Source organism: Platichthys flesus, chromosome 4 (genome assembly GCF_949316205.1).
Source record: "Platichthys flesus chromosome 4, fPlaFle2.1, whole genome shotgun sequence".
Taxonomy (NCBI): Eukaryota; Metazoa; Chordata; class Actinopteri; order Pleuronectiformes; family Pleuronectidae; genus Platichthys; species Platichthys flesus.
Window position 1 is genome coordinate 5,344,381 of NC_084948.1, and position 17,349 is coordinate 5,361,729.

The 17,349-nt window shown below is 40.3% G+C and overlaps 1 protein-coding gene across 1 annotated transcript in view; it reads left to right on the forward strand.

Moving 5' to 3' along the window:
* lsamp (limbic system associated membrane protein) overlaps positions 1-17,349 on the forward strand; it is a 214,957-nt gene that overhangs the window by 167,485 nt on the left and 30,123 nt on the right. The window contains exon 4 of the mRNA XM_062386090.1: positions 12,339-12,464. Coding sequence (XP_062242074.1) covers positions 12,339-12,464 — 126 coding nt within the window. The remainder of the gene's footprint in view (positions 1-12,338; positions 12,465-17,349) is intronic.

Below are 17,349 nucleotides of genomic sequence, written 5' to 3' on the forward strand. Positions count from 1 at the left end.
AGAGGGGTAGGCCCATGTTTTTCCCAGAATGCCTTGTGAATCACATGCGCACTGGGAGAGAGACTCACACGTGTAGCAATTTCTTCATTAATAAGGATTTAAAAATCACGATAATTATTGTAATATCTTAGCTTAACATCTTTTCAATGTTTTATGTTAATATCTTTCTCAACAACTCAACACCTAAAAAATAGATAGCACACTAGCATGTTAGCGATAACTTTTTTTGCATGATAATAATTCCATGCCGCATCCCCCCTCTTTGAAGAATCCCGATTCACTTGGCTTAACCAGTGTATAACTGCAATATTACCGGACTAACCTGTTACTTTAATGACAAAGAATCCTGGCAGGGTCGTCTACAGACCACTGTGATTAGCCGGATGCTGTGTGCTCTTGATTCATATGTGAAGTAATGCAAAGCAATTTTAAATGTCGCTGATTCGCCTGCATTAGCACTGATGTTATTTGGATATTAAAGGTTTGTCACTTAAGTAACTGCAAACAATAGCATTGGTCTATTTCAAACCTCAACAATGTTATTACGATGACATCCCCTGCAAAACTTTTTCTTGCTTCTATAGTTCCATTTAATCGACGAATAATGATGCTGGTTGTGTTTTTCGCGACGACTACTGATGATTTAACAGTTTCTTGAATTGCTGTCCAAATTCATAGAGGAAGATTTCAACCACTACCCCTTGTGAGTGGGTTTCAAGGAGCAAGATGACCCTCGAAAACAAGGGGCAGGGGTAGGGCCAAGGGTTGAAATGGGATTTGGCCTTAGTTTTGATGGTTTAGTTGCTAGGGAATGCATTATGCCAATGAATGTTCTAACTATGATAGATGTAAAAACATGCATGTGTGAGATGGCTGCAGGCAATCTTTGTTTACAGCATTTGTGTTCTACGGATACGTTGTTTAACAAAGCCAATATGAATAACTGAAGGGATCAGTGGTGGCTATAAACAGAGTGACGCAGTATGGGGATATACGGTCTAAGCTACAGAAAACAAAATGTGTATTTGTGACTGTATTGTGCACATGTATTCAACTGTTTGTTTGTGTGCGATTTCGAAGTAAGAGTACAACCAATGGCTGAGCCACAAGGCTTAGTGTTAATCTAAAGAGATATTCTTTATCGACACAAGCACATTGCAGACATTTGGAGATGTGGCACAGATTACATTTTGCTCTTTTCTTCCCGTTCTTAGCTACTCTTCCCTCTGGCCTTTTCTTCCTCCTCTCCTTCAAGTCTTTCAGTAAACCACATTATCTGTAAGGGTCCAATTTTTTGCAGCAGATTTATCAGAGATGTTTGTGTGTGAGTCTCTTTCAGCCTTTGAATGGTCGCAATTCAATGACTGTTGATCGCTGAGTTTCTGGGAAAAATTATTGCCTTGAATGTTCAAGGTTCACGGTTTCATCAACTGCATCGGTGCAACAACCTGAGTTCATCTGAGCAGACTGTTCAAAGTGGATTTAAAATACGTATTTGTTAAAAGATATTAGTTGTAATTAGTACTGTCAATAGATTAAAATATTTAATGGCGATTAATCGCATTTATGTCATAGTTAACTCAAAATTAATCGCGATTAATCGCAAATTTGTATCTATTCTAAATGTCCCTTCATTTATTTTTTCCCCATTATTTATTTATTTTTTTTTAATGCTCTATCAACATGGACAAGTGGATTGGCTTGCTTTATGCAAATGTTTTATTTTATTGAAAAACAACATTGCCAAACAGAGCGCAACAAAATAAAATTATAAAGTGCACATTTCAGGTCTAGGACTATTAAGCTAATAATGCAGTTAAACCATGGCTAAATATTTTCTTTTTTTCAAGTTTGCTTTGAACATAGCAGTCAGGCCTCTCAAACAGATAAGCAACAAAATAACAAACAAACAAAATACATAGGCAAGTGTCGGCCTACTTTGAAATAAATTAAACACAGAACTGTGTAGGGCTATTTGAGCCCTCCCCATATTTGTGGGAAATGTATGAAATAAGAAGTACCCTGTTTTTAAATAAATAAAAACATGTAGCTGCAGCCTAGTAGCTTAAAAATATATATTTTAGTTGGTGAAATATTAAAACAAAAAGCGAGAGCAGGTCAGACTGGAGACGAACACAGATACTGAAGCTCGGTAGAAACCAACTGCAGCTTCTGCACTTATCGAAAAGCTGCGGCGCTGATCTCTGATCAGCTGAGACCAGAGAAACTCTGTGTTTTCACTGTTTCCATAGTTAAGAAGCAGTCAGTCACTGAGCTCTGATCTCACTGTGTCTCTCTGAGCGAGTGCGCGGGTGCAGGGGGCGGGGCGCTATCTGGAACCACACACACACAGACACACACACACTCGCCCGCTCCTTGTATTTCATTACGGCCTGATACGATGATGTTTTAAAAAAATGTTGTGACGTAGTCAACCACCAACATGCAAAAGCGTGTGTCACACGGCGAAAGCGTGAGAGTTGGCAGCTCTGCGTTAATCTCGCGATAAAAAAATGTACGCTGTTAAAAAGGGTTTGCGTTAACGCCGTTAATAACGGGTTAAACTGACAGCACTAGTTGTAATATTAAATTGTATAAAAAATGTATTCAATTATATTTTTGTCTTCAACATAGTTTGCTTATTATTGTTTTGTATATTACTGTTTTGAGGCTGTGACGCAGTTTCTTGGTAGGTAGAATGAGTTTGTCCCGAGTCCAGCATGAAGATGTTTTTCTTTCTTAAACAGACACTTCAATTTAATGTCAGGCCTTATTGAGTCAATTACATTAACCAAAGAAGCTCAGTTTCCATTGCTGTTTGTCCGACTGAAACTCGGTGCAAAGAAGAAACCATTACGTTTTAGAGCAGATCGAAACAAGGGGGAAGATCCAGTCAAATTTGTCACTTTCTTTTATTGTGTTTTTCAACGTCTTTGTAAATAATGCCAAGTTGCCAATCAGCCTTGTCGGAATTCTGCACTCACCCATCTAGTTATTAAAAAATACTGTTTAGAATCTGTTACACTGCAAATACATTGAAGTTCAAGTCATTTTGTACAGGTAATAAATGAGCAGTATATATGTACAGCTTTATTTCTGTGTTTACTGTCAGTCTGTGTTTACTTTCAGTCTTACCTGTTGAATCTCCCCACTCTCCCTCTCTCCCACATCCCTCACTCTTCATTAGCTGTCCCTCCCTAGCCCAGTTGCCTCTTCAGCTGCCACGGAAACACCGGTTGAAGCCTGGAAATGTGCGAACAAATGACTCAGATAACTAATGGTTGCACTAGTCAGCTTTCCTGCGTTTTTCCCATTAAAAGGTACTTGTTTTCTGAATACCCGTGGTACAGACTATGTCTGCGCCTCTTCAGGGTGAGACCTTTTGAATCTGAAAATATTTATTAATTTTTCATCTAGACCGCGTGTACAAACATTTAACATCAGCAATTCCTCCCAAGCATGATAATGTTTTGAAAGTACACATAGAGGAGGAACTGTTCAAAACGGGGCTGACCTTGTTTATTAGACAGCAGGTAATTGGCGGCACTAAAAGCTAAAGAGCTGAAAGTGCTATCTCCTGATTATCTTCTTCTGGTTTCAAATAAGCGGAGCATAATCGCTCGCCTCCTCTACACTTGCTGCCACATCGCTCCTATAAATGTCGCATTGAGAGCCGGTGGGGGTTAAATGTAAGAGGGAGCCAAATGAGCCAAAGGGGAAAAATGTAAAACATGTTCAATAGTGTACACAGACAGTATGGATGAGCATTACTTTAGTGCTTTTTCATATGAAACCGTAAACGTGCCTGTGCTCTGCTTGTGACATCTATCAAAATGTTTTATTTTGACTCTGCCTCTTGTTTTGTTACCATAAACAGATATTTTGTTGTAACCAACACACTGTGAAGGGGCAAAGTAACAGAATGAATTTAACAGACAAAGCCCAGAGCTGTTTTTTTGGTTTATCACTTCCTGTCTGTGTCCCAAAGAGCGGAATCGAGTTTGGCGCAGTAATCCTTGAATTGTAATGAACAGTTTAGCTTGAATATAAAGCAATCTGACAGAGTCCAGGTGGGCAAGGTTTCATTCTGCCGTTACCTGCTGCCTTTCCTGCTTCTGTGCAAAGGCTAATTTCATGCTCAATACGCCTGCAACTGACCAAGCAAGAACGCTGGCATATTTTCGATACATTAGAGAAAAGACCACCTGGGATTCATAGAAATGGAAAACAGAAGGGGAGCATTGCATAGAGGGAGAGTAGTGGGGAAATGTGCTGCATGCGTGTTACCAGATTCTGAATTGAGGTGTAGGGCTCTTGACTTAAGCTGTGCTACCACAAGATTATTTTCTAATCTTGAAAATCTTAAACTGTTAAACTGCAAGCGTCTCTTGCAGTCTCTTTGTCTGTTTGACATAGCGGCAGTCTCTCATTCACCAAGCAGGAATAATGCATTTATTATTTTTTGATGATGATGTGTTCATGTGCTAGCTCTCCCCTGTGAATTTAGTGCAGATGAGCAGATGTCGAGTAGATGGGATTCGCCATATTGTCACATGTAATAAGCATTAGCGACAACAACAAGTTGCCCTACTATACATTTATGAGAACACTGTTTATCATATAGACCTATGTTTCCCCTAATGAGAATTTAGGTGCATTAGCAGATGGCGAGTAGGAGGAATTTACCAAACATTCAAATGTATGCACTAAAGACAAATAACCATACTGGCAGCACAAATTTATAAACTGATATAATGCCATATATATGTATAAATATATAACTTTTTTAAATTATTTGCTTTCTTTCACTGGGTGCGTTAACAGCTTTAGTTTGGTTCATGAAGTCGAATCCAAATATAAAAGGTTTTAAACCGGGTCCCTAAGTTTTTGTTGTGGCCCGCATCACGTGGACCTTTTACACATGAACCAAGAGGGGTAAAGATGAGGGTACAAGTAGTAACAAGGAAATCATTGGTTATGCAAATTTGGTGCATTTCCTGCATCATCTGGAAAAAATCACATTCTGTTGATTGACGGCAGGTCAGTTCGCGCTTCGTGTTCACTGTTGTTTCGAGTGTCGTGGTGCTATAGATGCACTGTATGATTGTGTGTGTGTGAAAATGGATGAGTGTGACTGGTACTGTAAAGTGCTTGGAGCGGAAAGTCCCGTATGAATACAGTCCATTTGAGTGTAAGCCTTACTGGGCATAGGGATCCTAAAATTGGTCTGATGTGTTTTACACAAATGAGCAGCACCAGAGGCAGTGATTGGAAACAGACTGACGCGCTCTCTTCAGGAGGTTTCTGTTGGATTCTTGTTCCACAACAGGGTTCCATCAAAAGTTTGCACCCCTAAATCAATCAATCAATATTTATTTGTATAACCCATATTCAAAAAGTGTGCCATCCTCTGCGATTATTATTAAAACACCTTGAAATAAATCACATATACTTGAATTGTATCAAAAACTTAATCTTCGCTTTTTCGACAAGTAGGTTTACACGTTTAAGGAATTATGTCCAAGCATGTACATAAAAACATAAAAAAACAGCCAACAAAAAATAACACAAAAATATTATGAGAACTAGAAAATAGACAATATGTTGTAACCAAAGAAAGGGGTTGTGCAATGTGAGCGATAAGATGTTTGCAATTTGAAGTTTACACCATTTGAGCGTTATTGACAACGGAAAGTTCAGGTGTCACGGCCACATAAAGGGACATTAATGCAGTCCAGGGTTTGATCGTGATGGCCGGCAGCCTCCAGCCAGAGGGAAGTGGCTTTAAAAGTGTGTGTCCAGGGCGGGAGGGGTCGGCCATGGGGGAACAATCCATCACCTGCACGGATGTCAGACCTGCTGCTCCTCCATCAACTGCATCAGTCACATGATAGACTAAGGAACTGCCTGTCTCTCTCGCTCTCTCCCTGTCTCTCTTTCTGCAAAAACCAACAAACACAAACACATTTCCCCCCTAATAACTCTTAATTCCTCTGCCTCTCTCTCTCTCTGTCTCAGACTTTCCCTGTCTTTCCTTTCCTTCTTTGAAGTTTGAAATTACAGTTCAAAGCAAGGTCGGTGTATTTATAACGTTTTCAGCAGAGATTTATTATTTTTGAGGAATTGGGAAACAAAACCAAATAGGAGATCATTATTATTATTTTTTATTTATTTGTGTGGAGGTTGGCAGCGGTGGAGCCTGTTAAGAAAACTGTGGCTTATGATACTTGAAGATTCATGGAGAGGGTGACAAAGATGAAATAACAACAGAGTAAATAAGCATCCTCCAATGTGCGTCAGTGAATCTGTACTGCACATAACACAAGACTAAATGTGAAGTTTTGAGGCCATGCTGGTGTCGATTCCATATTTCACCCAAATGCAGCCATAAGGAAAACATTAGCAGAGCGCAGTCTATCTCTGTGGAATTCATCCATCCTGCCGTTGCAACAGTAAAGTGCCTCTCAAATAGCTGCCCTTTCCAACAATGTTCCTTGAAGGTTGACCTATGTGATTACAATTCACTCCCTTCTTCTCCCTCCTCCCACTTCACCGCTGACAGCAGGACACCAGGCACTATACGGCCGTTAGAGCTGAAATGTCATCCACACTTCTTTCCCTTACGATTGTCTTCCTTTGTTCATCTTGTCTCCTTTTTCGACTTCTCATCCTCATCCTTCCTCCTCCCATTTATAGAGGTGACAGGGTTATCAGAGTGTGAGCGCTCATTCTTCCCTCGCCGATCCATTTTTATCTATGCGTCCGACGATTAATTCTCCCTTCGCGCAATCCTACTAAGCCAATCAAATTCCACCAACCCACCCTGCTTTGGTTGTTTTTTAGGTTGGGAGGGGATACAAAATCCAATTGGATTCTTTGTCACCTCAATCGAGTGCCTCTGCCCCTCCGCCCCCCTTGCTCCATCTCCCCATATCTGCAAAACGCATCTTCATTTCGGTTCGGGCTTTTGACAACAACTCTGTATGACTTCAGTTAAGATGCTCTGTGGCACGATTGTGACTGTTTTGTCAGTTGGTATTAGAGAGATGGGTAACTCGGGGATGCTCTGTGTGTGTGTGTATGTGTGACAGGGGAAAAGAGAGAGATGTTCGTTTTGGTGGAGGCTGATAGTGATTTCGTACAGAAACAAAGCCTAGCAAATAATAACTTAGCTGGAGAAGCCATCTGAAAGAGAGAAATATTGTTTCTTGGAAAACATGGTCGATGGGGCAGATTCATTTCAATTCAACAAAGCCAGTCCTGTTGGATTTAAATAGTATTTATATATATTTATATGTGTAGGTATATATAAATACGTATATAGGTTCCCACAAAATGTAGTTCACACAATCGTGCTTGCAGCTTTCCATTCTTCCATACTTTCATTATAGGCCAGCAAAATGCCCAAGTGATTTCTTTTGGTGGGGAATAAGAAAACTAAAGAAAGAAAGATGAAAAGTCTCCAACAAAATGGAAATCTGCGAACCCAGAAGTAGCCTTGGTGCCCTCTGTGGCATCTGGCATGGATATACCCACTACAGCAGTATGACTAGTGTTCATTATTTATTGTTGGGCCAGAGAGTAACTTTAATGGAGCTGTTGGGGTTTAAGTGCCTTGTTTATGGACATATTTACAACTGTTTTTGAAAGCTTGCAGAGTCTGTTACTTTTCACAACAGCTTTTTTGCAAACTGATTGGGTTGCTGTTGACACTTTGAAGCAGGTAACCCATAAGCTTTAATGGTTTACTTTCCAGCCCTGTTCTTTATCCGTAAATCATTTGGACAGCAAAATAAAGGTGAAGCTAATAAGTAGCCCGGTTGTTTCAGTCTTGGCAATTAAGGTTTATTACCACTGACCCATGAATCTGATGCAATTATTATGTTGCAGAAATTGACATTTTGGCACAAACTTTTATTTCCGCCACTAAACTCCAGCTGATAATTAACAAATATGAAGGCAGAGCAGTGTCAGCTTCAGTTTTAGTTGATCAAAAATCTTTTCAAGTCTTCGTTTGACCTTAACAGGTTAATGGAATCCTCTCGACTATGTTTGTTCTCAAATAAAAAATGATTTTTGGGGGGGGCGGGGGGGACTCTAATGGATGTTAACCCTTTGAAGGCTAACATGAAAGATCTTTTTTTAATTATTATTCTGAAAAGTTCCATTATATGCGTTGAATTTGTACAAATGTTTCTTTCAATTCTTCTAGGAACTAAATGTGATTAAGATTTGTAAATGCTACTTTTCATATAATGATAGTCTTGATAATGATGTATGTATGTGTGATGTATGTATGTGTGTTATCTATGGTGATTAATCAGTCAAATTACTGACCAATGAATTGAAGTCTTTGCAGGGGAAGATCAAGGGGCGTGACTATGGGAGGGGGGATGTATTTGGCCCTTGTAAGTATTCTACAAAGATATAACTAGTCGCTAGCTGATAATACAAGGGAAAAAACCCTAACCCTAAGCTTTTTTGAAATGTGTTCTCAAAAAGGAGTCATTTTGAAAATATTTTCAATGATGTGTGACTTTGCTCAAAGCTATAGAAATAACAGTAAAAAAGGAATGACTTCAATGTCCACATTACTGAATCAGAAATTGTGCATTGATGTTGGACATATATTTGGCCCCTCTGTTCAAAATCAGGCCCATTTATTGCCCCTGAGTGGAGAATCATGAAAGCATGATGTACTGTTAAAGAGCCTGGCAATGTTTTTACTATTAATAACTTATATATGAATATAGAGACCTCATCCATGTCCACAGTTTCACCATCACACGTCATCACTCAATTCTAATAATTTGTACATTTGTTGAGTGATATGAAAACCAATAAATATTCTCTTTTTAAGGTGAGTAATAATAATCAGAAGGATTTCAGGTAGATTTAATTTATTTTCAAGTTAAAAAATCATGTTAACAATTAATTTATTCTTAGATGTGATTGTTGTTCAAAGAATCCGATTACTGCAGATTGTTGAGGCGCCATCAGCATAGCCTGCAAGAATAATTGTGAATGATAGTAATCATATGGTTTTATATAGTGCCTTTAAATGTACCCAAGGCCACTTTATGAATTCATGAAAATGTAAAAATGAAAGAAACACAAAATAATAAAAGAAATGCTACCTGAGCATCAAGAAAACTATATTAGTCAAATGAACCGGCTTGTGAACAGGTGGGCTCTAAGGAGTTCTGTTGGTGGCTGCCACACAGAAGACCCTGTCACTGTGCAGGTTCCCGAAGGGAAATTAAGTCGTCATAGCAGCCGGTATATTTAAATACAATAAAATACAATACAATAGAATAAAATAAAATAAAAAAAAATATTGAGGTAGGTAGAAAGACTAAAAACAGAAACACAAGATAAATAGGTAGATAAGGTGAAGTGGCAAGATGATGGTAATAGTACTGATGATATGATGGTAATGTTATTGTTAGACAGTATATAAAAGTAGTACAGTATTTAATATAATATAACATGATATATTCATTTATATATGATAGTCATTATACCAATAAAATAGCAGAGTGTGTAAAAGACAATATTATTGTATAAAATGATATATAGTATCAAAATAAGTATTACTTTCGCAAACAACTGGTAAACTCACCTCCCAAACATCAACTCTGCTGGTGAGGAGCCATAGTTTTTATATTATCATGTTCAACCATTGAAGTGCGACGTCAGTTAGAAATAAGATCAGTGTGAGACATGATGTCACCCAGAGAAAATGCATCATCAGCTTCAAGACTGCTGATATACAGAAAAAGAAGAAATTAGCAAGTTCACCTGTGGCATGTTTCCGAGCTGTAGCAGAGTCATTTGACCCAAGAATGAATGTGGTTTGTATCTTTTCCCACTGAAGACAAGAGCCAGATGTCAGTGGGGGTTTTGACCAGCAGAATAAGGGTCTTAATATGCAAGTGTTGGTGCATTCTTATACATACCATGGAACAAAGGTGTTGTGCTGGGAATGATAGAGTTAATGGAAGCAATATGACCTTGTGTTATGTGTGTTGTGACCATATGATGTACGATGACCTGACACATAAATACACACACACGCATTCCTTCTTGAAATTAGAATAGTAAATCCACACATCACAGGTTAAGCGAAAAAGAAAAACAGTAACCTTTCTTCACTCGCCCGCATTATGCATGTCCCAGCATTCATCATATTCCAGACTCATTGATCATTATTTGTACCTCTGCATATCTGCATACACGATACCTTATCCCAACCCCTTCACCCACAGTTTGTGAAAACAATGATGTATACCCTCTACGTCGTTCGTGAGTGATTGCGTTGTAGCTGCTGACTCGCTTTAGTGCAGACTGTACCTTCTCAATTCATCTGAAGAATTATTTATATATATATATGAGAGATAAGGTGTGTCTCTCCCTCCCCCTCTAGGTTCTTGTTTGTTTGTGTGGGGGTGAGAGCAGTTGGAGGAATGTCTCCGTGTTACTTTGAGCATCTGTGTTTTAGTCACATAGATACATAAAAATATTCTTCATTTCACCTTCAAATTTTCAGTTGTGTATTAAAAGCCTACTTTCGTCTGCACTGACTCAGTGCCAAGCGTCTGGAGGGTCCCCATATGACAAGAGCAGCAATCAGTTTTCATGAGCTCAGGTCCCGAGGCAGGAGATTAAATTGCTTATTTGGATCTTAGGTTGAGAAAGTTTACTCTAAGTACCTCTCTGGGACACAGCAGTAGGAAAAAGGTTTTCCAAAGCTTCTCGAAACTCTTCCTTTCAACAGAGAGGTTCAAGGTCAGCTTGTGTTTCATTTAACCTCTCTTTAGAGCCAATAGTTACAGGGAAGGATTCGATAGGAGTAAAACAGCTGGCAGGGTAAACACACAGGCAGGGCCGGCCCTAGCACATTTGGCGCTCTAGGCAAGCTTCACTCCTGGCGCCCCCCCCCCCCCCCCCCCCCAACCCTAACCCCCAAAAAAATATTTTTCAAAACGATTTCCACGAAAACTTAATATAAAATTATTTCTTTCTTCGTCAAAGTTGCTTGGACACACACACTATAACCATAAGCCTCAATGTGCTAGCATGTTCCGACAACACCAAGGAGGTACGTACCTCGATTTTTGCATCACGTTACCCTAATGTTAGATACATTTTTTTTATGACAAAATATTGGTTGGAGATATAAGTAATGGGTCCCAAATTTATAATATATCTGTAGAATACAGCATGAATGCAGCAGCAATAACAACACGGAGCCTTCAGTTCCACATCCAGACTGCATCTTATTCAAATTAAACACAATTTCAAGTACAAGCATTTCTCTGAGTGAGACTGCATTTTAAACTGCATAAAACATCCATTCAATTATTATGGTGTGTCTTTCCTCCAAACATCTTAATATACATTATCATTCATAAAGAAATATAAACATTTACAATGAAGACCTATTGAACATTAGCTTATAACTGGTCTTTATAAGGCACAATAACAATACATGAATTACAGAGTCTGTGTGTGTCGGAGCTGAACTACACACTGTAAAGTAAACAATATACTATCGCGACCCGCCTGCAAGACGACGTGCAGGTGAAATAAACACCTATACAGGCGAATGTAGCCCCGCCCACCTAGTGCGCGAGTGTCTCCCCTCACTGCCCAGCGGAGTTTCTAAGTTTTACCAGTCTAAGTAGAAAATCAAAACAACATCAACACGTCTCAATGACACCCGTGGTGATCAACCGAAGTTTTAGGTGACTCTCACCCACTACTTACCTGTAGAATACAGGATGAATGCAGCAGCAGTAAAGACACGGAGCATTCAGTTCCTCATCCAGACTGCACCTGGCATGTGGGCGGAACCCCCAAAGAGACTGGACGGGGTGAAACTGCTCCCGTGCCAAACGTTCCTCCTGATTGCTGCAGTCATTTACTGATTTCTCTAATGAAACTACTTAAATCACTGTCAAAGTAATTAAATATAATATTTTGGGTCATACCACATATAGAAGGGGGCGCAAAAAACCCTGCCTCGCAAAAAAAGAATAATGTTTTTTTGGGGATTTTTTTTTGCTCGGCGCAGTTTTTGGCGCCCCCCTCTGAGTGGCGCCCTAGGCAACCGCCTATGTCGCCTGTAGGAAAGACCGGCCCTGCACACAGGGCTTCAGTGCAAACTTTTGTTTTAGAGAAAGGTGAACAAAACATGTCTATAAAAGAGCGAAAATGTCAGTTGTAAACTTCTAAAGGTTAAGACCTCTCATCTAATCCTGTGTGAGGTAAGGTTCACTCTTCATACTCTCTTCACAACCTTATTTACCTGGATGTCTTTTCTCTTGCGTCTCCAGTTCCTGCCAACATCTACAAAGTGTCAGAGGACATCATCGTGAATGAGGGCAGTAATGTGACACTCAGTTGTTTGGCCAGTGGCAGACCAGACCCTGCAATCAACTGGCGGCTGCTCAACCCTTCAGGTAAGAATCAGCCAATCAGGGCTCATTACCATATATGTCAGTCTAGACGAGCAGCCAACGGCGTGCCAGATTCTTTCATTGTCTAAATGCCAGATCTTCTTTAGAACATATGTTTAATACAGTGTAAATGTAAAGGTTAGAGATGTAAAAGAATATGAAGACATTTAACTGATTTTATTTGTTTGTTCATCACATCGCATACGCATGCTAGAAATAATAAGAACCCTTTCACTCCTACCTCTCCATGTCGAAAGGTGCCTCAGACCACAGTCTGGACCAACAGACCAACGAATATTCCAACTAAAATAGGTGGTCTCTGTCCAAATTAAAATGTTGCCTTTATGTGTGGTGTGTGTGGGAAATTTGAACCAGTTACAGGAAGTTGAGGAGGAGTAGGAGAAGTGGAGGCATTAGTGGTCTCTCCAGAAAGGGAGTTGCAGAGGCTTACAGGATTATCTGCAGTCACTTTGCCCACATTAAACAGTGTTGGATATTGAGACTGACACTGGAGATGCTGTTAGTACTACCAAATTGATATTACAGTAATTTGACATATGACAAACAAAATTAACCGGTTAATTAATTGTTTCTATTCAAAGTGAATGACTTTACCTGCTAAAACACACAGACATCAGACCCAAGCCCATTTACAAACCGTCTTCATCAGTGTCAAGTACAGGTGATGATGTAGGTGATGACGACAGAACATACGTATCTAAAAGACTAGGACCTTGGTTCGGACTTTCAGGTGTGAGAAGGCCTCAAGATCCCAGCTCATTTGAGATTCAGACTGTCACGGTGAGAGAGCTTCTCCAAAGCAGGAGCAAAGTAAGCAAATGGACTATAGGCTAAAACAATGTGGTGCAGATTGGTTTACTCTTAAGTCAATATTTAGATATTCAGCAAGATGTATCCTCAGTTACTTCCTGTTCAGTTCTCACCACAGTGCAGGAAAAAGCCTCACTGTCAAACCAGTGTTGTCATCACATACTGGAGCCTGGCACCATGTGTGCAGACAGGAAACTGACAAACTGAGGTTAGGGAATATCTCAAAGGTGTATAGAGCTTTTCAGATGTTTTTTTTAACTAACTTTATTCCAGTATGGACCTTCATTCAAAAACCTCCTTTTATACACAAATTACAATAATGCCCAAACATTCATTATCATACACTTTAAACCAGAAGTGAGAAGCAGGACAAACTATATTCATTGATTCTTTTTCACTAAAATCTACATATTTTTATACGCATCTTGAAATTGGTAAAATGTCATAGGGTTCAGTTCTGTGATCCTTAACTCCATCTTCTAAGGCAGTGTGATTAATTTCACAGCTCTCTAAAATGACCAACTGTTCCATACATGGATCTGGTGCTTCTTTCAAATAGAAGAATAAATCTCAGAAGTGCACATTGTTAACTATCTAAAATTCTGTGCATGTTTAGCTTTGAGCCTCATGTTTCACTTTTTAACCAGGGGCGTGTACCTGTGAAACCAAATATGCTCAATATGACAGTATTTAGGTTTGGATTTGGACCGAGTCTTTAAATTTGTTCGTACTACACGATTTTTAGATTACTTTTCCAGGGGCTGACGAGCTTTGGAACTCGCAGACGTAAGCCCGAAATCATTGTTCAGTAGACATTTGCTGACTGTGAACACTTTCAAGATGGTGTTCAAGGCACGTAATCACCTTCCTGTATAGGTCCTGACCTCTGTGAAAAGTCAGGTAAAAAAATCTGATGTTCTTTGAGTCCCATGTTTCTCTAACGACAGGGAGAGTTTCTGGTACTACTACATATGTATGAGCCGTGTTGATGCCTATACATGCCACAGAAGTGGGCACATTGGTACATTTCTCCACACATGTGCTGCTGCTTTGGGATTTAATCCATTTTCACATAAAATAATACAAGTCCATGACCGCTGAAAAGCTTGTAGTCTGATGAATGGAGATGTTCAAGTTGACAGCAGCTCAATTTGATTAACGCTGTATGCAGGTTGAAAGCAATTCTGTTGTGTGTCTATATCAATTACTGCTTTGTTTTGTCACAATCCAGTCATGTTTCATCAAATACATCTTCTTTTGCACCTGGAAGCTGAAAAATGTTTGTAGGCGTATTTGCCTCTTTTGTCTGTTTTTATTAAAGGAGAGAGATTTGTTGAGCCTCATCCTACGAGCCATATGGATCTTACCGATCTCTGTTAACATCATTCTCTTTCTGTCTCAACTCCTCCAGGTTCAAATGGTTCACAAAGTTATTGTAGTTAATGCTATAAACAGCTTTTGCTCCAAGAAAATAAACGGAGTTGTGGAGGGAAGGAAAAAGCAATATCCAACAGCTACAAAAGACTCTGCCTCACTATGTACACTTCTGCAAGTTCTATAAGGTTCCTTCCATACGGTCGCTTTTCTTTTCATTATTCAACTTTTATATGTCTTGTTGGGGGAGTAGAGGGCAGAGCACCTTTGTCAAGTCTCTGTTCTTTACTAAAAGATGAATGAACATTGAAGAAGAAAGAGTGTAGCAGACATAAAATCCTGTCAGCATCCGGGCAGGATTGGATCCTGTAAGTGCACACGGACACATGTGGTTTCCTGCGATGGGGGTCCCACACTACTGGCACTGTTGTTATTTTTGTTGTTGTTATGCGGGTGTCTTTCGCCCCAGAATCCATAAGTCTAGCCCAGTTTGAGAGCGTGTGGCGGACTGCTGAGAGAGATAATGATGTCTGGCAGCCTGTGGTCTCGCTGCTTCACGCCTTCGCCTGCCGGGAAAGCGCCGCCTCTCACAGCTATAGCAAGGCTCTTGACTGTTTGCTGGGACCACAGATGTTCACAAGTCCCAATTCTACGGCATGGGGATCAAGCTCAAGTCTCCATTACGGATCAAACTGACAATACGGGTACTTCAAAACATTTCACTGAAAATTAGATTAGATTAGATTAGATTCAACTTTATTGTCATTGCACAGTACAAGTACTTATACAACGAAATGCAGTTTAGTGTCTAACCAGAAGTGCAAAAAAAGGAGTTAAAGTGCAGAGTACTGTACGTATAGGTACAGTAGCAAATGTATATGGAATAATACAGTATTAACAGGTATTGTATGATATAAGAACTATGATCAGTAATAACGGAAATAGTAAAGTATTAACAGCTTTTGTATGATATAAGAACTATGAGCAGTAAGTAATATATCAGAAGTAGTGCAGTATTAACAGGTATTGTATGATATAATAACTTTAAGCAAGATAAATATATAAATATGAATATACTATAGGCAGGATAATACAGTAGTAAAAAAAAAGTAACAGTGTAATGCAAGTGTTCAAATGTTCAGTGGTTGGAGGAGGGTGTATGGCCGGGGGGGCTGCTGCTATCACTGCGGTGCAGAGTTCAGCAGGGTGACAGCTGCAGGGATGAAGCTGTTCCTGAACCTGCTAGTCCGGGAACGGAGGACCCTGTAGCGCCTCCCAGAAGGGAGGAGGGCAAACAGTCTGTGGCTGGGTTGAGAGCTGTCCTTTACAATGCTGCGCACTCTCCGCAGACATCTCTTGCCCTTGACAGCTGCAATGGTGGGGAGAGAGGAACTGGTGATGCGTTGGGCAGTTTTCACCACCCTCTGCAGTGACTTCCGGTCCCTCAACAGAGCAGCTGCCATACCACACTGAGATGCAGTTGGTGAGAATGCTCTCGATGGTGCAGCGGTAGAAATTCACCAGAATCTGAGGAGACAGATGAGCCGTCCTCAGTCTCCTCAGGAAGAAGAGACGCTGGTGAGCTTTCTTGACCAGGGTTGAGGTGTCGAGGGTCCAAGAGAGGTCCTCAGAGATGTGGGAACCCAGGAACTTGAAGCTGGTGACAAACTCGACCTCCGTCCCGTTGATATGGATGGGGGTGTGTGTTCCGCCTTTCTTCCTGAAGTCCACAATGAGCTTTTTGGTCTTCTTGGTGTTGAGAGCCAGGTTGTTGTCGCCGCACCACGCCGCCAGGTGCTGGACCTCTTCTCTGTAGGCCGACTCATCGTTGTTGCTGATGAGTCGGCAACAACACAATCGATATATTGGTTTTGAAGTCATACTGCCCAGCCCTAGCTTCACCCAGCTTTGACTAAACAGGTGAGCAGCAGTTGCCAGGCTTCAGTATTCTGTGGACTGAGTCTATGTCGGCCCTGACTTGCTGCATCTTAATTAGAGCAGATCACCTTTACAGTTTCAGAAAGACACCTACAACCAGCATTCCCACAAACCAAATAAACAGCCCACACCATTGATCAATTATGCAGCTTAACCTGCCTCATTGACTGGCTCAAATTAGCGTCAGGGCTCCATTTGCCACTTAAATGTGAAAAAAAAACACATGTAGAACATCAGTGTCATAAAGTCAGCGCACTTACAGGTAATTGCACTGAACGCAGGCTGTTGTTTTGTTCACTAAGGGCAGGAATTAGGCAAATATATTCACATCTTCTAACAAATTTAAAAGACTTATTTGCCGTTCATTATTAACTAGTTCAAGCCAAGTCTGCAATCAATGCAGATAACTCTCCATATGAATTGGCGACTGCACCCCGACTCGAGTCAAGACTTTGAGTGCCAAAATCCGACTGGAGCTCATCCTTGCAGAGCCACATGCATATGCAAATTCTGACTGATGACTAGGTGCCCATGTCGGTGTGCACGGATGAGTGAAAATCCAATGGCAGTCACTCACAAGATAGAGAAAAGATAAACTCCCCATCCAGCCACATCGCCTGCGCCTCTATCCCCTCTCCAGTGACCACATTGTTCTCTCAGACTTGCACCCTGACCACAACATGCATAATTTACACCCGTCCTCAATTTAGATCTAATTCCAACCAATATCCAGATATCAAAGAGA